Genomic DNA, 22,365 nt, shown 5'->3' with positions numbered 1-22,365 from the left:
CTACATCTTGATACAGTGGCCGGAGGACATGACTATCTTTGTTCTTTAAACAAACATTTAAGATGTAGGCAAGGAATTCAGTACCCAGATCAAGATGTCCAGAAATGCTGACGGCAGTTGGAAGGTGCTTTGAGTTTCTCTCCAGTTCTGGGCTCAGTGAACTCACTATGCACACGCCTGACTGGTAAGAGGTGGACATCCATCTGCCATCTCTCTGCCACCCTCTTTTGACACCTGCAGTGTTCTTACAAACAGATTAGTTACTTCCCACCAGAAATACTCTCTCTAGGACCCCATGTTCCATTTCTTGTAATTGAACAGGAAAGGACTCAGCCTAAAGAATACACATCTGGTTTTTTTTTTCCTTCTAGAAGCAGAAGCTTTTCTAGTTCTATGAAGTAACTATGTAACATTGGTCAAGTCATTTTCCCACTTGGCCTTGATGACAAGTTTGAGGAAGGCTTGTTTCTAGGACAAGTTTCTAAGCGCCGACAACAAACTCAAAGTTGGATTGAAAGAAAAGAAAGACTTTAGCGTGGAGAATGAATTGATTCATATATTGAAAAGTTTGGAGGCAGGGGTGCTTCAGGAGTGGCTGCATCCAGATGTCCTACTAACAATCAGTAATGCTCTCTTCAGCTTTTCATTACCCGCTCATCTTTCATTCGCTCCATTCACAAGCAGGAACCCTGCTTGGTGGAAAGACAGCTAACATCATTCTAGCCTCACGGTCTCCCAGATTCCACCTCAACCTCTATGGAAAAGGAAGGTGACTTAGTGACATCTAAATAGATAGTAGGAAGTAGAAGCCATCACTAAGGAAAGTTATTTAAATACTCTTGCCAACTGTTTCGCTTGTATCACAACGGTCCTTTTAAATTCAACTTTAATGAAGAACATGACTTTTAATTAAGTCCTTAAACTTATGGTATCATTGAAGATTTTCAGTTTTTCGTTACAGAATGTCTTTTCCCCTTTATAAATCACCAACCCTCTGACAGTTGTCACCATGGCTGTTTGCAGAACACCTGGCTTTTGCCTATGGTTAGTTACCTCCTTGAGGGTGAATTCCATGATGCATTCAAGAACAACAGCAACATGTACTTTTTGACCGATGTTCTCTGATGTAGGCAATAGCAGAATGAACCACACAAGGCTTGGGGTCAGACAATTTGGGTCCAAACCATAGTTCTGTACTTGCTAATGGGGCAATATTTGGTCTCAGCTTCTCCTACTTGTGAATGGGAAAGAAATTAAAATGTAATTAGTTCTTGAAAAGTTTTCGAGTGTTAAAAGAGAAAGCATGTGTGAAATATTTAGTTTAGTTCTCAGCGTAAAGCAAGATCACGTGCTACACGGAATTGCTAAGGAGTGTGGTGGGTAATTCCATTGTCAACTTGATGAACTCTTGAATTGCCTCAGAGACTAGGCTCTAGGTGTGATTTGTGAGGGATTTTCTAGTTAGGATAATTAAGGTGGGAAGACCTACCTGTTATAAATAGTGGGGTCCAGGGGCTGTGCATTCCTGGCTTTCTGCCTCCTGACTATGGATGCTATATGATCCACTGTCTCAAGGTCCTGCTGTCATGACATTCCCAGCCTTTGAACTAAGAACAAATAAACCCTCCCTTCCTTAAGTGGCTTTCTTTCGTTAACTGTTTTGTCACAGAAACAAGACAAGCAACTATCAGAGAGGCTGATCAGATTTATATTTTTTTCCTGGTACCGCCTTTTATTTTGTCGTGTCTTAAGCATATCTCTGTGCTCTACCAAATATCCTGACACCCCGTCACTTCATAAATCAATTATGTGTTGCCTACACAGAACACTTTAATATCAGCTCACCATTCATCTTTCCAATGAAAAAGAACAAGTCGTTTGAAGTGAATTTGGGGAATTGCTTTCCAGCACACCCCCTGGCATAAATTAGTGAATATATTAAAAATGGCCGGGCAAAGCATCAATCTCACAGTTACTATTTATTGTTTGGGGAGGATGAGAAGAAACTGCAGCCTTTTGAACTTGTTGGACCAAGTCTGGATCTAAATCTGTCTAAGCAGCAAAATGGCACCGTAGTGGACACAATGGGAGTTGGAGCAATATCCTACCACCACAGATGGTGTATGATGAAGCTTTCAGGGATGACTGCAGTGGGTGAAGACTGAGAGCCTGGAGCACGGATGGCAAATAAGCCCTGTACATCTGCTACCTCTCCTCATCCATGTCTATGAGCTTTCTAATTGATGATGTCACTATCCTCCCACTGGAAACTAGGGCATACCAGAATCCTCCACATGGCATTACAACAGCCACTACCCATCTATCAGACATTCCACGGAATGGCTTTATCTGGCTATAACAGGATTTTTGCAAGTGGAAAATACTACAAAACCTTACTCGTCTGAAGACAGATACATTAGCAAACTGAATCAGTCTCTATGCTTAAGGTCACAGGAGATCCAGTCATGTATATAATCAGAGTTTGATTTACATGAGGATCTCAGAAAACCCCTATGTATACACACTTGCACATGCACAAGACCATAGGAGCTCAACCAGTAACATATTGCAGGTACCTCTTTGCTTCATAACTATCAGTCCAGGGTGGTTTTCTGTACATTTGCTGGGGGTCTTTGTGCTCATTCAAAAAGAAACAGTTGGGAATAAAGAGCTTCTGCCATACATAATCTGGGAATCAGGCTGGTACATGTCACCTGGTTAGTTGCCCACCCATGTTAAGGCTTTCTGTAAGAAAACGGAGTCCACAAAGGAAGCCGCGTAAGTTCCAGCTCTCTCCCCTGTACTTTGGAACCTGTCTGCATCTACACAGATGGTCTCTGTCAGTTGGAATAGTCAGGGGCAATATGCATCCTAAGTGAACAAACTTAGCAAACGACCTAACAAACAGGGAACAGCACACTGTCTGACTCAGGGCAGATCTAGTGATTCGGAAATTCTCCAAGTAGTGATGGCTACCAGCAAGCAGAATGGAAGGAAGTACCACAGCAGAACTAAGAAGAATGGAGAGATAATGGGAGTCACGCAATTCTATGATGCATAGTTACGGTACACGAAGCAGCCTCAGCACTTGCACTGTGTTGTGACTCTTCCTCTATTGTCAGTATCTGTGGATATTAAAAAGCTCTGTTGGCTGTACTGTATAAGATGAATTCATGCTGAACAAAATTCCTAGAAGTTCATGGAAAGATTGATTTCACAGCAACCATCCATCCTATCAGGCTCCTGGAAAACGGCACGTGAACCTTAGCTTAGCTCCACGTCAATTGCTCAAAGGAATTTTTAAAAATTCCTTGTTCTTCAGCATCCAGTTTCAGCTATGCCTCAGTAGCACACACATGATAACCTATTGATTGAGACTTAGAAATCTCTCCCTACCTGAGTCCTGCTACTAAGAGGACATCGGCACTGAGTACCCAGGGCTGGGTTGGGACCATCTGCAGTCAGGAACCTTGAAGGAGGATGTGGGGTAACATCACTGCAAACTTCAGAACAATTGACAGTGAAAACTTTGAACTCTATAGGATAATAACTGCTATGTGTGGATTTTTCAAACTCAGGCCCTACTTGAGATGCAGAGGATGCCCTGGGATAGGGAGGAGGTATCTTGGAGGTATCTCTCTTGTCTATGTTTCTGACCTTTTGTGTAACATTATCATTACTGTTTATTATCATCTCTGTTTATTGTTATTGTCTGCATCACCATACTACCATGCTGTTTAGTCAAGCACCATGAGTAGTCGCAGGGTGGATTTGGGAAAGAGAAGCCCAAGTGCAAGCCCTGCTTTTGATATTTTCTAACTGTTGAACTTAGCCTCTTTGTTTCTGTTTCCTCGTCTATAAAATGGGAATATTCTGTTCTCATGTTTTATGGGAAGATGTGGTCATTCTAACATAACGAGGTTGTTTTGAGGATTAAGGAAGATTATGCAAGGAAACAGAGCATGCAATGAGTGACAGAGAGATACGATGCAATAAGTAGTAATAGTTGTGATGGTGGTAGTTATAGCCTTATTGTTAGAACATCTATGAGAGAATTATTGAGTCAATGCTAGCATCGATTCTGATAAAACTCCATAGCACTCAGTCCAGAGCACCCGACAAAACTGCCATGTTTTATATTGCTCCCCAACAGCTATGACTGTATCAGACGCTTCAAATCATTCTGTTTACCCATTAACAATCGCAAGGATAGTTCATGATCATTTCCATTGTGTTATTCTGTAAGAAACTGAAGATTTAAATTTTAGGGCTGGAGAGATACCTCAGTGGCTGACAGTAGATATTCCAGAGGACCCAAGTTTGGTTCCCGGCACCCACATCGGTCAGCTCATATCCACCTGCAACCCCAGCTACAAGAGATCTTACACCCTCTTCAGACTTCTATAAAAACATGTATAGAGACACATAAACTTTAAAAATCTAAAACTCACTTAAACTTTAGGGCTACTTACATCCTCAACTCTGTGTCACTTCTGACCCTCCAAAAGGCAGCATGCTGACAGTGGTTTGATGCCTCCTTATGACTGTCCCTTCCATTATCTTTCTGCAGAGTCCCTTGCATTTCTTCAGAGACTTACTCAAGCTTCCACTCTTTCAGGAATCCTTATGCACGTTTTTAACCCTGACTCCTGTCAAACATCTCCTTCCTCTGCCCCTGTGGTATCCTATCTTAGTGCATTCCACCATCCTGCTTCTTATCATCTGAACCCCTCTGGCTCCTCACTAGATCTGAGGGCAGAATGGTGAAATCCTTAGGACTCAAAACAACTGCACATGCATTTGTTGAACCAAAATCATCCATCCAGGGTACTGTATAGTGTAAATAATAATAATAATAATAACCAGGAAATACAGTTATGAATAGAACAAGTGTTGGTATCTAGCAGAATCTCTGAGTGTACTTCTGTGTATGTAGGTCTTCAGAAAAATACAACTTTTCAGGCATAAACACCTCTCAGAATGGGACTGTTCATCTGAACCTCCAGTCTTCCTCCACGTCTCAGTTTCATGAGCTGCTCCTCCTGGCTCATTTTTATTAGTTTCCTTACAAGCAAACCAGCCAGGCAACCATTACAATGACCCTGGATACAAGGGCACAGTTGATGAATGTGTAGGCACCAATTGTCATTGCTCAAGAGTCAGTGTGAAGAGCCTGCTGCCAGTGAGGAAGAGGCTATCCATATGGAAGGGACCTTCTTTGCCTGAGGTCAGCTCCAGGTTACTACCCACCCTACTAACCTGACTGCTATTTGTCATGGCATGGGAGCTCACAGGTATTCTGCCTTGATATCCAAATAATCCACATGATGCACAATAAATGATCGAGCCACTGGCCTCTTGATTTGCTCACTGGGGATACAGTTTTAAGTACCAGATAATAACGAGGCCTATGAGGATATTTAAATGGGATGATAGGCTAGAGGAAGTAGTTCTTGTTTGAAGCAAGCAAACATGGAGAGCTTTACTGACGAGGAGCAGAAGTCTTGAGAATACTGGCCAGGCAGTAGAAGCATAGGAAAGTGTCCATTAAAGTGGAAATGAAACTCTATGCAAAGGTGGAGTAGTTTGGCACATTCATTGTAGTGGAAATAGGAATGTCCTGGTCACTGGAGAATAAAGAGCCATGTGGAAAGGATGTCCTCTTGGTAAGGGAGGTAGTGAGCAGCCGTGATCCAGAGAAGGTAGGACATGCCTGGAATCATGGGTAAAAGGGGTTAATATTTCTTTCCTCATACAACGGAAAGCCATCGGAGGGTATCAAGAGGATATGATCTGATTTTGACCTAGGAAACATTATCTCAATTACTATGGAGAAGAGACGGGGTCACGGCAGAGTTGGTGGACAATTTCTCAAGAGTAGAAATAGGAAGACCAAAAAGGAAATGGTTTAGAGAGAGATGAGGACTTGGAATCATAGCAAAGGAGATAGAAAGAACCAGACTTTTTCTAGACTGATTTCATTCAAATGGATGCCCTTTTTGTGAATTATATTAATAAAATATCAAGTATCATACAATCAGTGGTAATGCAGTTGGGCTGGTAAAGAAACACCAGAACCGCTCTGAAAAGCACATCCGGAACATTAAAAAAAAAATATATATATATATATATTTACTTGTATTGTGAGCTGGTTTCAATGTAACTTTCTTAGGATGCTCTCATGACACTCATTACTGACCTTTGACCCCTCTGTCCTCTTTCCCAGGTCGTCCCATTCCACCTACATCCTCGTCTAGCCTCCTCCCATCTGCTCAACTGCCTAGCTCCCATAATCCTCCACCAGTTAGCTGCCAGATGCCATTGCTAGACAGCAACACCTCCCATCAGATCATGGACACCAACCCTGATGAGGAATTCTCCCCCAATTCATACCTGCTCAGAGCATGCTCAGGGCCCCAGCAAGCCTCCAGCAGTGGTAAGGAAACTCTGTGGTGTCTAACTGTGTGGTGTTTTGTGCTTGACATTTGTGAGTCTCCAGCAAAATGACAACTATTGAAACAAAGGCTGGGAGAATGTGGTGTGAGGAGCATCAAGGTGAAACGCATTTGTCATTTTGTAGCTTGGTAGTTCTAAGATGCGTCTGTTGAAGGTCACAGCCATTAGAGAGGTTTTCCTGGTTATAACAGGCTCTGGACCTCCTTCTGAGGGAGGAATTTGCCCAAGGCTACATGTGAAAGCATGCAGGAGTCAAAGGTGAAGTGTGGGGAGACACTAGAATATTGAATTTTGTATTACTATGGATGTGGTCATAGTTGAGTGACCCGGGACACATTCACATGCCCCATCCGTGTGCCTCCCAGTTCTGCTGGTTTTTTTTATCATTGGCTTCTGACTTCCCCTTGCTTGTTTTATATGGTTTTGTGATGAAAATGTGTTCCCTTGACATGAATACTGAATACCATGCCAAGATAGAAGTGTTTGGGGTATGACCTCTCTATGACCTTCTGCTTGTGCCACGTCACTTGAATTTAACGAGCTGATCATGAGGCACTGTGATAAACACTGCTTCTAAATTCAGAGTTCTTGTTTGAGTTTTCTTGTTCAGAACAAGAAACAGAGGGACTGAATACTCGGTTCTGTTTCACTTTTGAGGATTTTGTGTCTCAACTCCTACTCGCCGAGTCTTAGGAAAAATTGACCCAAATAATCAGGCCAATTTTGCAACAATAACTGGGCCTTATTTTGGATTCATCAATTGGCAGAATGTTCACCTGAACATAAGAATACAGAAGAGGGCACCTTTACCTAGGAACTCAATAGCCATGCCCTGGGGGGTAGGGAGCATGGTACTAATTAGTTACAATTGACCCACAGCTTTGGCACTGCCTTCTGAGCTAACCCCTCATGATATTCATTAACACAGATCATCAAAAGCAGTAGAGATGCCAAGAATTCTCCCAGTGGAGATTGCTCTGGCTCTATCCATGAATATAAGCTACCACTGGTCCCAACCTCTCCAATTATAGGGAACCTCCTAAACATATTAAGATGATTCATTTGGCAAATGGACCAATCAAATGCTACTTATGATGGTCCATGCCCTTCTTCAAAGCCAGGCCTGATATATTTAGCAAACTCATATTCTTTCTTTAAAAAAAAATTATCTAATCAAATCTCTCATCAAATGAGCAATCCATTGTTGATATTATGAAGGCCTTTAATCTACCATAAATCTTTATTAGAACTCATCAGAGCTTCTAGTTTGAGAGAAATGTGATTATGGCACTCTTAAAATGACATTACATCATCGGGGTGATTGGTTTATCATTTGGAGAAGAGACATCAATCATAACTAACATAACCACACAGTAAATGAATTCAACCTTTCTACGGCGGAACAATGACACCGTAATTGCTCAAAATCAGGCTTAAAATGAAATCGGAAAATGCTCTTTCTTCAAATATGATGTTAACTTAATGGAATATATTATGAAAAATCATGTTTGAGGAAATTCTATATAATTAAAAATATGTGAAAATATATTTCCTTTTTTATTTCACCAGAACCTGATTTTAGCTACAGCACTATTTTTTTCTGTTTTTTGTTTCTTTCTCTTTTTTTTGCAGCAGAGATTATGTTGCATTTAATTGAACTACCCTCGCCTGTGTTTTGCTACTTTTTATTTCATACTATGTAATCGTGATGAAGATTGTATTATGAAGGACAAGAGGCTTTTGAAATGATGTGCACCTGCTGATAGCTTTTGAAAAACAGACAATTATTAAAGAGAAAATGAGCTTTTAGAAACGGCATCCTTTTATGCATGTATAGATACACAAGCAAAGATGACTTCCATAAGCGAGGTCAGCTGTTGTCACAGGGACATCCAGAATGTTTTCTTAGTGACAGCACGCAGAGTGTTTTCTTTCCTTTTGGATGGTGGGTGTATCAGCTTGTTGGTTGTCAATAGAGGATTTTTTGTTGGCTTTGTATAGAAATCAAGAGCTCATCATTTGGGTGGGCAGAACAGATCTGTGTGTTTAGAGCCAAACTTATTCTCTTTTCATCAGTTACACCAATTTGTTCAGCTTGCTTCAAAAGCGGATAGTGATTCTAACTTCACCAAGAGAAGAAAATGGCGCCGAAAGGGCGAAGGTCTATTTTCATACCAAACAAGAGCCAGGCTCACACAATTTCTCCAGCAGAGGGGTGAGAACCTCATTGAATAGCCACCTTGTTTCTGACAGCCTCTTATTGGAGGGTGTGCTGAAGCTCAAACAAGCAGGTAGTCATTCAACATTCTTCACTCTGGCTCAGCTAAAATGAGAGCATGCCCAGCTGGCGTATGTGGGCACTTGTATGTGTATCTATTTCTTGTGGAATGGATCTGGGGTCTGGGGCAAATTGGGGCTTCTATCAAGATCTGAATGCAGTTGCCATGAATTTAAATTTGACATAAAGGATTGAAAATGGAGTTTGACACCAAAGATGCAGAGTGCAGAACAGTGCCTGAGTGTTTTCGATTGAGTTTGATGAAAGTGGCTGAGTTTGTCAGGTGCTGTCGACACCAGCACTGGGCCCCCGTGTTTGGGTATGTTAAGTTTAGCTGGTTAATCACACAGAATATCTTTAAGTTGGTCCCTTGGCGATAACAGTGGAATCTTAAAATCATGTAGCAGTTCAGACTTCATTGAGTTTTTTTCCCCTTAGTTAAAATACCTTCCAGTATATTCAGCCCATTCACAATAGGAAAACAGTATTTGTTGCCCTCCTCTTATTGTTTCCATGGTTGGATGTTGTCAAAACCTGTCATTAGGAGAGTCACAGCACACATTTCCTCCCTACCAAGGCTCTGTTTTAAAGAGACGAGCTGGATATAAAATACAAGAGCTAAAATGGTTTTCCTCAACAGGAAAACCTCCTGGAAGCAACAACCAAGTTTAGCCTTTATGCATGAACTGTCATTATTTTCTGACTATAGTGCATTCTCTACTGCATGGCACGAAAACTGTCCCGCCTTTGCAGCCAAGTTGCTCTAACCTATGCCTCTATATATGCCAATCAAACAGGATAGTTGAAGAGATGCTTCCAGGACTGATAAATTCAGCCCCAGAAACCTTTGCTTCCCCATAGCTGAGCTTGGGCCAGGGGCTCACCCTGTTTTTGACCTTCTGCCAAAGCAGTTTAGCACCAAAGCTATTTCTTGTATATACAGCAGTATAACTTCAGATCCTGTGAAATCACTCATCTGGAAAATAACCTGGATCCCAGCAGCAGCAGAAAGGACGGTACTACATCTGGAAAAGCGAGGCTCCCTTTCAAATCAGTGTATCAGGTGTGCAGTTTGCTGTCAGGCATAGGAATAAAATACACAGGCTGCGGTCATGCACTCATCCAAAAGATCTTGCTTACCCCTTTCCTGTAGAGAAAGTTGAATTTTGATTCTCCATAGAGGCTTGGAAGACTCATCATCAACATCAATGCCACACATTACAAATAAGAGCAAGGGGCACTGACAAGAACCTTTCAGAAAGTCCTCACAGAGATAAGCCATCCAAAGACGGAGGTCCAAGTTTGCAATGGGGAAAACAAAATATGCCCCAGCCCTTTTTGTAAGACAGCAAGAGTTTGGTTCATTCTAAGTGGCAAGAGCATGTTACAGTGTGCAAGCCTCAGTTTACATATGGTGATCTGTAAGTATACTTGCCTGCTTATGTATGTCTTTTTTTATTCAGAATGGATGATACATGTACATGTCTGTTTGCATACGTGTAAAGCCGGAAGTTAGCCTTAGGTGTCATCCCTTGGGTGCTGTTCACTTTATTTCCTTTGATGGAATCTCTCACTGGTCTAGGTTTCACCACACAGAGTAGCTGGCTGCACAGTGAGCACCAGGGATCTTCTGCTTGTCTCCATTGCCACAGTGTTGAGATTAAAGGCATGCACCTAAGCACAACTAGCTTTTTACATGAGTTCTGGTCATAGAATTCAGGTTCTATGCTTGCAAGACAAGAATTATACAGACCAACCTATCCCGCAAGCTTTTACCTAGCTATCTTAAAGATTCTCTTACTTATCTGGCATCAAAAAAAATAGAATTCTGTCTCCATCTTTCTGTCTCTCTGTCTTTCTCTCAGTCTTTCTGTCTCTCTCCGTATGCATCTCTCTCTCTCTCTCTCTCTCTCTCTCTCTCTCTCTCTCACCCTCCCTCTCTCTCTCTCTTTCTCTCTTTCTCTCTCTCTTTCTCTCTCTGCTAACAGTTATTTCTAAAAACTCTAAAACTGTAATTAGATGACACAAGAATGTATAGAAAAGTCTTAGTTGGGAGGGGCATTATGTTTGTTCATACAAATAAAATCTGTATTATTTAATACAGATAGGAAACTTGAGTCTAAGCTTCCTGGTAGTCAAAGCAAAAAGAAAAACATAGATTAGAAGATGCGTGATGACCAAGAGAGACAAGCAAAGTGGCTGTTTTAAGGAAGCAGTATAGTTCCCACTATGATGCCAGAAAGAAATTTTCCATAGAAAGGGTCCAGTGGACATCACAAATGACTAATTAGTTCTCAGCTGTACCCACAAATCATAGGCAATTCCCTCCCCAAACTTGCTGTAACCTCCCTCTAGACAAGCTACACTGTACTTTGACCTTAACAGCAATGTTAGAAGTGCTCAAAGACTGCACACTCTGAGAGCAGAACTTGGCTTGATCCATGTCAACCCTTAACTCTTCCCACAGACCTTGTGAACTACAGATCTCGTGGGTGACAGATGGGCAGTGTCATTGCTCATTTGATGTTGGTATGTGGATTAGCAGACTGCAGTAACAGCACAGTCTAAAACGTTGAAAGGAGATGACCAGTATATAAATTTGTCTTGCTGACACTATCCAATCATGACAAGGATGGCACCCTACCAGGACAGTCTCACTGTTGGAACCCTCCCCTGATCAACAGGGAGCATTGGGGATGGGGTGAGAAGGCTGCACACTCAAGTTGTTTGTTTGTTTGTTTGTTTGTTTGCTTGTTTAAGTAGTAAATTTTTAGGACTAGAGAGATGGCTCAGTAGTTAAAAACACTAGGCTACTCTTGAAGAGGACACGAGCTGGGTTCCCACCACCCATAAGGTGACTCACAGCCGCCTAGGACTCCAGTTCTAGAGGATCTGATGTCCTCTTCTGATCACCAGAGGCACCAAGAACTCAAGTAGAACATATACACATGCAGGCAAAACACAAAAAGATATAATAAATCTTTAAAACAATGATGAATGAAATATCTTCCCGTTGTAAATTTAGTTCAGAGGAGAAAAGTCTTCTTAAAGTGCTATGAACTGTCTTGCATCTTTACCCACTGAAGTTGCATTTCCTTTAGGATTTCCTGAAAAGTTTTGAGTTATTATTATGTAAATTAAGGTTGAAACTCCGATCAGGTGAACAGGTGCTCTGTCATCTTCTTTCTTCCCTCCTCTTCTTCCTCTTCCTCCTCCCCTCCCTCCTTTCCTCCTCTTTTTGTCGTCCTCTCCCCTCCCCTTCCATCCCCCAAAGTCTCTGTATGTGATATGAGGTTGTTTTTATTCCATCACAGACCTCCTTGTCTTCTTGGCTTTCTCTTAGCCCCATTCTGTCCTTTAGCTCCTCCCCTGTGCCCTGGTAGCAGATTCATAATGATGATTAAATAAACATGTATGAAGTGGATGCTTGCCATTTATATCTACGTTCCTCTGATAAGTTTACTGCTTTTAAATTGTATATGGTAGAAAGCAGCAGAGAATTTTCTGGAAAGAAGACATCAGAGACACCACAAAACCCCCTCTACTTTTATAGATTATATACACACACGTTTACACATATAGAAGACATATCAAATTTTTGCTTTTTTCTTGCTTTTTAAGTGCCTTTAAATAGTAATAGTTCATCTTATAAATGATAAAGTTGTGTTATATTTTATATGCACATTTCCACCAGTAACATAGGAGCCTGGGAGCCCTGAGTGGATTACAGACGAGGAGGACATTCCTGGGGAGGGCTAGCCTCTGATGGGAGGTGCTGGCTTTGAGTTTAGCATTCTTTTCCTTTTTTTAGTGTCAAATATCTCTCACTTTCTCAACTTGGATTTTTTTTTCTCACCTGGGCCTGAGCCAGCCTTTCTGAACTGCCCGTCATTTCTTTCCTGTGCTCATAAGGCTGTTTGCCATGAATGGATTGCAAGTTCGTTGGGGAGTGTAGGCTGACTGGAGGGTGCTTGGAGATGACCATAGAGAGTTTTCCTTCGTTCCAGAAACACAGAGCCATACAAGACTTGGCTATGAGCTCACAGCCCTTTCCCCCCTCGCTGCTAGTTATTATTTTGAATGCATGTGTACTTTTCATTATGAACTTTGATTTAATCCCTACCATATCTCATGCAGCAACAATTATCATCACAGCCCTTTTCTAGCAGAGAATGCCACGGCACAAGGAGTTTGGACAACTTGTTGGTGTTGTTCACATAGTGGGAAAATAAAAATCCTGGACCCTAACCCCTAATCGCGGGAAAACTCCCTGACTGCAAACTCTCTACCCGCTCTGTGACAGAGGTTGACCTCAGAATATGTTGAGATATATGGCAGACAGCAGAAGCTTGGTATCGAAAGGCCAGGGGTTGTGGTTTGCAAAGGTTGAAAGCTCCAAATACATACCACAAAATACCCTCTACCTCCACTTAGCAACTCCATGCCATACTCTTCCAGCAAGATGCTCATTCCAGATCAGGGGCCCTACAGACTCTTTTTGTTTCTCACTTCCCACATAGCTTAACGTCTGGAGAGCATCTATATAAGAGGGGAGTCTAAAGGAGAAACTGGAGAGCTTGGCTTCATCTGCATCTTTTAAACCTTTACAGATATGTGTTCTACATTGACCCTCCCCTTTCTCTTGCTCCCTCATACTCTCCTACACTTGCCCCTCCCCTGCAGCCTCTCCCTCATCTCAGCTCACCCCTGCTCACCCTACCCCAGCCCATTTCTCCTCTTTGTTCTCTAAACGATTCCACTTTCATTTTCTTTACATCTATACATAATTTTCTAGGACTGTATAACATCTAGGAACCACCAAGGAGGAAAGGACACAGGACATTCGTCTTTCTGAGATTTCATTGAATATGATTGTTTCTGGTTGTATCGATTCTTCTGCAAACAGTCCTACTTCATGATTCTTTATGACTAAATATGTATGTGTATGATGTGTATGTATATGATGTGCATGTGTATGATGTGTGTGTGTGTATGTGTGTGTGATGTGTGTATATTATGTATATGTATATATCATGTTTTCTATATCTGTTCCTCTCTCCTTGAACATCTCAGCAGGTCTATAGTTTAACTGTTATGAATGATACTGCAGAAAGTGTTGATGTGAAATATCTCTATAATGTGTTCAACTCGGGGCCTTTTGTGTCCGTACTCTGGAGTGGAAATGCTGGGTAATACAGTGGATCTAGTTTAGTTTTTTGGGAAACCTTCCTACTGACTTCCATAGAGAACAGACAATTTCACATTTCCCCCAGCAGTGTATAAGAACTACCTTTTGTCTTTGTCCTTGCCAGGAATTGTTATTTGTTTATTTTCTCCATGACTGACATTCTGATTAGAGTCACTTGGGGTCTCAATGTACTTTTGATTTGCATTTTGTTGACGGCAGAGGAGAGTGAACACTTTTCCGTGTGTTATCTTATTGGCCCTTTTTCTGACTAGTTCTGTTTAATTTTTTTGTTATCTATACTTTTGTGTTCTTTGTTTATTACAGATATGAATCCTCTGTTAGATGTACAGCTAGCGACGACTTCTCAGCCACTCTTAGGCTGCTTTTTTTTTTCCACTCAAGTAACTGTGACCTTTGCTGCACAGCAGATTTTTAATTTCAGGAAATCCCATTTGTTGATTGTTGACCTTATTTCCTAGAGTTTGATTCAGAAATAGAATTTGACCTTTCCCTCTACATTATCCCTGATCGGCAGCATGCATCAGACTTTCCAAGTCTTTGAGTCTTTCTTGGCCTCAGTTTATCTACCTGTCATTAGTCTCTGGCTTGAAAGATCGCTTAGCTTCCTTCTTATATAGCATTCTTTTGTGAGTTTCCTGTGCCCACCTATACCAAGCTTTCACATAATTGAGGGCTTCCAAACTCCCTCTCTTCCTCCTTCCCTCCCTCTCTTTTTTCCAACCTCCTTCCCTCCCCTCTCCTCCTCCCTTTTTCTACCCCTTTCTGTCTTTTGATACCATGAGCTTCACCGATGCCAAAACCAAGAAGCACAGTAATACAGTGCAAATCTTTGCAAAAGTTATGGAAAGAAGTACTGGGGCTTGTAATACAAAGCTGAAAATGGTGGCAGTAACCTGAACAAAGGGAGGGAAACAGTTCTATCAGCATGTCCCTACGTTCTAAAAACTTCCACCCCATCTTCCAGTCTCCAACGCCAAGATTTGACAAAGGATATATATAACCCTCAGGTCCAGACACTACCATCTTGCCCAGCAAAGTTGTAGAGATACGACTTTTTCTCTCATTTTCCTTCTTGTAAAATGCATTTAAGCACACATGCATGTAATAGTTTGTCAGTCCACCCAATTTCCAGCTCAGCTAGGGTGGGACGAGGCTTCTGCACCGGTGGTGCCCGTAAGCACACAATGAAGATGGACAGGTAATTCCTTTGGATATGCTCAGAGGGAACGTGACAGCCAGCAGAGAACCACTTCCCCTCAGCAAATAATCTGGATATTGACACAAATCCCAGGGTCGATCAGCATTGTGTATCTTCTGCTTCTCCACCTCTGTCCTCAGCTTCTGGGTACATAAGAACCGATGTCCCAGCAAAGCAGAGACTGCTAACTGCATACAGTCTTTAACAGTTTCCTACCCTAACCAGATTGCTTTAACCAGCTCTTCAGATCTTCCTAAATTCCCTGTAACATTCTACATTTAATTAAAATTGCAGCTACCTATACTGCATATAATAGTCATTTTACAATATAGCATAATCTTTTGTTTGTAATGTCTCAAATTTTCTTAAATCACAGCATAGGTATGTTTTTCAGTGAGGAATTCCAAAGTCCCATTAAAAGTAAAAATATCCTAATGTATCAAAATATCTTGAAAAGAGATTTTAAATCAGCTGGAACAGAGGTTGGATTTGATATTATTTATTTTTCAAATTCTTTAAATTTCAGTCAGTGCACAATGATTGTACATAATTATGAAATATAAAAATGTACCACATATACATATACACACACACATATACACACACACACACACACATGTATATATGTGTGTGTGTGTGTGTGTGTATACATATATATGTAAAATGAGGGGTTATAGTTTAGGTTAGCAAATATTTCTTGTAGTGGTAAAGATCAATACAGGAACTTGTATAGGTTTTGACCATTCAGCGACTCCCCAACCTAACAAGTACTTTTTACAATTTACTTTAAGAAAAATATTAAAAACTTCAAAATTGCACACCTATGCTTTGTTTAAATCAGCCCACCACCGTCTACCTCTTCCAATTTCATATACTCTGCTTTAAACCTGCTGGGTCACTTTAGTGCTCCCAGTGTGTGTGGGTACAGGGGCATCCACTGGAACATTACTAAAGAAAACTGACTCCCTCTCCTCCAGTAGCCATCAACTGCCAATAGCTCCTCAACTAATGTAGTACTTCTGATCCCCTCCCCCCATCCATGCTGGAGCTTTGGCTGGCTTGATCTTGCATAGGTCTGGTGCCAGCAAACACAGCCAATATGAATCCCAACACACACTTCCTAACCATGATAAAGTGCACCTACCATGAATGCTACCGTTCTCCCCATATTTTACACACAGTTCTCTGCTCACACTATGCGTAATTATCCATCGCCAGGACAGTTTCATCCACACCAACCAACGTGCATGTGTTTCTTGTGGAATGGATTTGGAGCCCAGGGTGTACTGGGTATTCTATGGAGATCCGAAAGCAGTTGCCATGGATTTAAATTGACATAAAGGACTGAAAATAGAGTTTGACACCCATTAACCCCCCTTAGCTCCTGGCAGCCATAATTATATTTCTTTCTCTGGGTTTGGCCACTCTGGGGGCCTCATATAAATAGAATCCAGCTATGTTTGTTCTTTCATGGGTGACTGATAGTTTCACTTACTGTAATGCCTTCCGGTTCTATCCCTGCTGTGGCATGGGACAGAATTTCCTTTCTTTTAAGATGATTAATTTCTACTGTGGATATTCTATGTATCTCACTCTGCTATTCGCATATCCATCAGTGGACACTCAGCTTGGGCCACCTTCTATCTCTGTAGATACTGCGGCTGTGCAGTCACCTGTTTGACCTTCGACTCCTTTGGGAGTACAATGTGCAGTGTACAGTGGTATTCATTGGCAGGATCACTGAGACACATGATAGTGATGGGTTTGAAGATTCTAATGAGTTGCTGTACTGTTTTCCACAGTAGCCACATCATTTTTCATTCCTACCAGGAACGCACACTGATCTTAGTTTTTCTACTACCTCCCCAACACTTGTTTCTGGATTATTTTTCAGTAATAGCCATTACTAGTTGTGAAATGGCATGTACTATGACATGATTCCAGTCCCCAGTGACTACTGATATGGAACATTCTTTTTTGCCATTTGTATGTCTTTTTTTGGTGAGATATGCACTAAGTGGCCATGGAGATGGCTCAGCAGGTATGGACGCTCTGTCAAAGATGGCTGTCCGGACTTTGATTCGAGGATTCCACATGTTGGAGGGAAAGAAATGACTTCTATATGCTGTCCACTGACCTCCACATACGTGCTGTGTCATGCATGTGATACACACACACACACACACACACACACACTAAATAAATAAATAAATAAGTATTTAAATGTTCATTAACACATTTGCTCAATTTTTAATTGGACTGTTTGATTTGTTGTTATTATTGACTGAGAGGATTCATTTCACATTCTGGGTCTCAGTGACTTTTCACATATCTGAGTTGTAAATATTTGCTCCCATTTTAATTTTATGAATGTTCTTTGAAGTGCCAATTTTGGTATCATGCAACTTAATATTTTTTTTATTGCCATGCTTCTGGTATCATATAACCAACCCTTTTAAGGGGCCAATTCTATGGAACCCATTGTTCTGTGGTGGCTCATTCGATCCTTACCTTGGAGAAAAACAAAATAGCCCTGGATACTAGGCTATCAGGAGGTGTTGGAAACTGGCCTGTACTCACTGCTAGGCAAAGCTGGTTTTGTTGTTGTTTGTTTAATTGAACAGAAACAATTAGTTCATTGAGTGTTGAATACCAGCACTGCTCAAGCACCCCCATGAAGCTAGATAAAACGACAATATGAAAATAACAATCATGCTTCGTGACAGTACCCCAATACTAGCAAGTGAACATCAGCAGTCTCAATTAGCGTAGTTGTGTGACCACAACAAAATACTTAGAGCTTACTTATGCAGAAGAGAGGTGAATGTAGTTAACTGTCTTGGAAATCTACAATAATAGCACCAGCTCTGGCAAGGGTCACTTTGTGCATCACCTCAATGGGAGATGTCACTACAGTGACAGGAGGATGTGAGCTCTGCAAACACAGGGGAGGAGTCAGTCTTGACACTCCCCACTAGGCTCCATATTTTAAAGGTCCCACATCTTAAAGATCCTGTCTGTCTGTCTGTCTGTCTGTCTCTATTTGTGAGCCTGCTTCCTTGAACCTGGACATCACCTCACATAACCCTTTCCTCACACTTTAATTCAAATGTCCGTCACCCCGCTGTGTTCCTCTCTGTCACTGGAATAAGTGAATGAATTTTGCTTGGCCACATGTGTTCCCTCCTGGTAGTACTTTGTTGGAGCACTCTGAGACCATTGTGCTGTGAATTTGGATTATGGTCCCTCCTTTACAGATAGCAAAATGGTGGCTTGGAGACAGTCTATGACTGCGTAAGGATGTGTACATTGTTGTTAAGGAAGACAACCAGAAACTGACTGTTTAGGTAAATGGTGTAAAGATGATTCTAGAGGCCCTGACTCAGTGGAGAAGAGCACTTACTAACCAAGTATTAGGACCTGACTTTGGAGGTCCCTGGTACCTACATTACAAAATTCAAGGCATGTCCAAATGGGCTAGTAACCCCAGCACTGGACCTTAGAGTCAAGAAGATGGCTGGAATTTTATTCATCAGCTATTGTATAAAAATAAATAAACACAAAGACACAAACTACAGATTCAGAGACAGGTCCTGACTCAAGGGCATAAGACAGATGATGGCTAAATGGGATAAACAGGTGTCCTCCTCCGATCCACACAGGTACACACACTGGGTGGTACAATAGCACACACATGCATGACACACATACACACCCTGCTAAACAAACAAAAATAAACAGACTTCTACATAAATCATATGTGCAAAAGTAAGTAAGTTGTCAGCATTCCTGAATCAACTTGTGGCCAAGTATCATATCCAAGCACCACACTGCCAATGCGGATGGTCAGTGTGAGTATAGGCTCAGGAAAACATGGAGTAAGGCGTGTGTGGAGTGGGGTAGTGGGGTCGAGAAAAGAAGCCTAGCTTTGCACCTTCGGTAGTGAGAAGCTAGTGAGTAGTGAACATTATGGAAACATAAGAAATAGCAGCAGAGCGTGTTATTTATAGAACTGGAGATAAATACCAAAATAATCAGCTAAAAAAAGGTAGATGCAGTGGCTTCTGGGGAGGAAGAAACCAGTGGCGATGGAAAATGCTTGCTATTTTTGAACCAAATATCGTAGAGCCGCATGATTCCTCAGACTGCACATTTTTCTTGCTCCGGTGGAAAGAAAACATCTTAAAGGAAAGCACAGACACGGGGCACGAAAAATACTCAGTATGAAGTCTGGACCCCAAAATGTGTAAACGTCTACTATCCTGCAATCTATTTTCTTTCAAAACATTGCATACTGATTACAGGGAGGGCTTGTTTCAAACGACACCGGGAGCCACAAACTCGCGTGGTTAGATGCTGTTGTGCTTTCCTGGATTGTGGTAGCTTCTATTGATTGGAAATCCCGTGAAGATGCTGTAGTGGCTCTCTATCCCAATCCATCCCAGACCCCAGGCGTGGGAACAGAGACAGTTTCATGATTATCATTTGGTTCCATTACTAACTGAGTTCTGTCTACAAAGCTTCCCTGGCCATCTCTGCCCAGTCGGAACACCCCTTTTTCACAGCGGCAAGACAAGTCTTATAGTCTGCCTCATTCAATTTAGTACCTCATTACACTCTAATTTGTAATATTCTCTTGGTGTTTCACGCACATAAGTCACTTGTGTCGACATTAAATTGTCACCACTTAAAGACAGGGGTCACTTCTTCAGTCCGTTTGCCATATTTAGTACCTTTTGTGGATTAAAATATGTGTAACATCTTGTAGAGAAAGCTTTAAAGGGGCAGTAACAAAATGGGGCAACAAACATGGGGTCCATCCTCACAAAGACCTACTGACTCAAGTCTGTAGGGTGAGGTCTAAGGCCAGCTAAGGTTATGGGTGTGAGCTTAGTCACTTTTTGAAGAGAACAGAAAAATGGCCTCCATCTTCACATGAACCCCTTTGCCCGTGAAAGTCTGTGGGGCTCAAAATCTCTTTGTCCTCACAAGAGTACCAGTCACCAGGAAAGGGGTAATCCATGATAATCCAAAATTAAGTCATCTGAATTACATCTGCAGTCAATGCCACTCAATCCAAATAAGGTCACTTCATAGGCACCTACCTTTTGAGAAGTGGAAGACACCATACAGCCCACAGCAGTATTCAATTAGATGCTTAGCAGGATAGTCCTATGCTGTGTAGTTCATGCCTGTCCACTATTTGACCTCACCGGGATCCCCTATATTCACTATTATACTTCAGCTTTCTGAAGACAAGAACTGTACCTTCCCCAGTGGTTCACTGGAGTCTATGCATTTAGCCAGCACTGAGCTTAACACATTTCATATGCTCAGTAATCAGGTCAAGAAGCAAATAAGTAATACATAAAGTCAAAGGAAGAAAGAGGGATACAGATGTAGCTTTAAAAAAAAAGAATGGTCCAAGACAACAGTGGGTACAAATACTGACTCTTGGCTGTTCCCCAATCTGCAGGAGAGAGGCGGAATTAAGAAGGCCTTTCTGGATGATGGAAAGGTACAGCATGGATGGCAAAGAAAGCCAGAAGCAAGCAAAAGAAAGAGTAGTTAATATTTAAACTCTAGAATCTGAATAACCTAGCAAAGCATAGAAAAAACTATTTTATGTGGTACTTTAGAATTCCAGCACCAGCCTTCTCTGGATTGCCCCGGGGCCAATACCAGCTCTCTCTTTTGTCATTTTCCATCAAATACTTGATTTTATGAGTTCTGTTCCTTATTACATATTCCTTCCTGATGCTTGTAATGCCAAAGATGAGATGATGGTGTGGCAAACACATGCCCAGTACTGACGCAGTTAGGCAGTTATCACTTAAATTAATGTTTTCTGCCACAGTTGTATTTTAGTGGAAAACAGTAATTGTCTCCAAGACAGCATCTTGGAGTTAAACCAATTCTTATCAGTGAACACTCAGCCATAGGAAACCAGCACTAAAAGGCAGTGATCAATCGCTCTTTTCTTCCCTCTTCCCCTTGGAGGCAGACTTTGTATCCCTTCATTTAAAGTCTCCTGATGGTAGAGCGCCTCTTTTGTGCCTCAGCAGAACAATCGTGTCCCTATAGAAAAGGGCACCTCCTACCTGCCTCACCGAGGAGCTCTGGAGATGCATTTGTGAACACTACAGCCTTACAAGTCCCTGTTCTTGAACTATACTGATGTCCAATGATGGTTGGGTTGAGAGGCAGGAGGGGCGGGGTGGGGGACTGGACTCCTCTCCCTCCATGCCAGCTCCCCAAATAGTTCCAGGATGCATTTGGTGGCATTCACACTTGACTGGAATCGCATTTCAATCTGTTCCGTCTGATTGGACATGGTGTTTTTTTTCCCCGTCTGTGGTAATGGAGCACTCATTCTCAGTTCCCAAGGTTATTTTCATCTCAATGACCTTTTCCATCTCCCTGGGGTGTCTGGCCATTACCCACCTACCTTCCCCTTTACCCTGTCTGCTTAGGATCTCTCTTTACATGTGACTCTCTCTACAGTAACCCCTGTCTTTGATACATTTCAATCAGCGACTTGGTTGCCTAGAATAATCACTGAACTTTCCTGGCTTGGATTCCCTCTATTTCTCTGTAAGTTCTTCTCTTGGTCCTCCTGCACAGGGTCAAGCAATTTACTTTACTGAGATAGAAAGTGATAGGATGAGATACTGCCTAGTTAAGATATTAGGATGCCAGAGTTTTTTATTTCTTTTCCTAACCTTTGCACCTTCTCATGAGGCCTGAAAACTAGTTAGAATATAAGAGACAAGATCTGTTGTGAAAATAATTCACAGGGAGGGGAAAAAAGACATATTACAGTAGGCAGCTGTGGCCTTTTCTGCCTCTCTTTATTGATCTCAAATTGCTGAAAGGGTTCCAGAGATAAAAAAGAACCTGTAAGACAAAGAAAGAAAATCACCAGGAGAAGAAAGAGCCCCAGAGGTGGGGAAGCTGCAGGACCCTCCTTCCACCCAGAACCTCCTGCATCCTGGTACAGCCCCTTCTCTCTGGGGTACTACAGCTTTTATTTCACAGCACTAGGAGGATGTGGCCCAGATGTTTCAGAAAAATCTCTTCCAACTTTGAAATGTCATGATTCTAAGCAAAGAATGAGAAGGAAGCATATGACAATCTCTTGGCTTCCAGTAGTACGCCAAGGTGGCAAAACTGCCATCTTCCTTCCTTCCTTCCTTCCTTCCTTCCTTCCTTCCTTCCTTCCTT

At 41.8% G+C, this 22,365-nt stretch overlaps 1 protein-coding gene across 5 annotated transcripts in view; it reads left to right on the top strand.

Annotated features, from left to right (window-relative positions):
- The window catches only part of Tenm2 (teneurin transmembrane protein 2), a 939,787-nt gene that overhangs the window by 557,334 nt on the left and 360,088 nt on the right, over positions 1-22,365 (top strand). For all 5 annotated transcript variants that reach the window (XM_028756460.1, XM_028756459.1, XM_028756458.1 and 2 more), the window contains one exon: positions 6,227-6,436. In XM_028756460.1, the coding sequence (XP_028612293.1) occupies positions 6,227-6,436 (210 nt within the window). The remainder of the gene's footprint in view (positions 1-6,226; positions 6,437-22,365) is intronic.

Source organism: Grammomys surdaster, unplaced genomic scaffold, assembly GCF_004785775.1.
Source record: "Grammomys surdaster isolate TR1022 unplaced genomic scaffold, NIH_TR_1.0 126121, whole genome shotgun sequence".
Lineage (NCBI taxonomy): Eukaryota > Metazoa > Chordata > Mammalia > Rodentia > Muridae > Grammomys > Grammomys surdaster.
The sequence above is the reverse complement of the archived record's forward strand: the minus strand, read 5'-3'. Positions and strand labels throughout refer to the sequence as shown.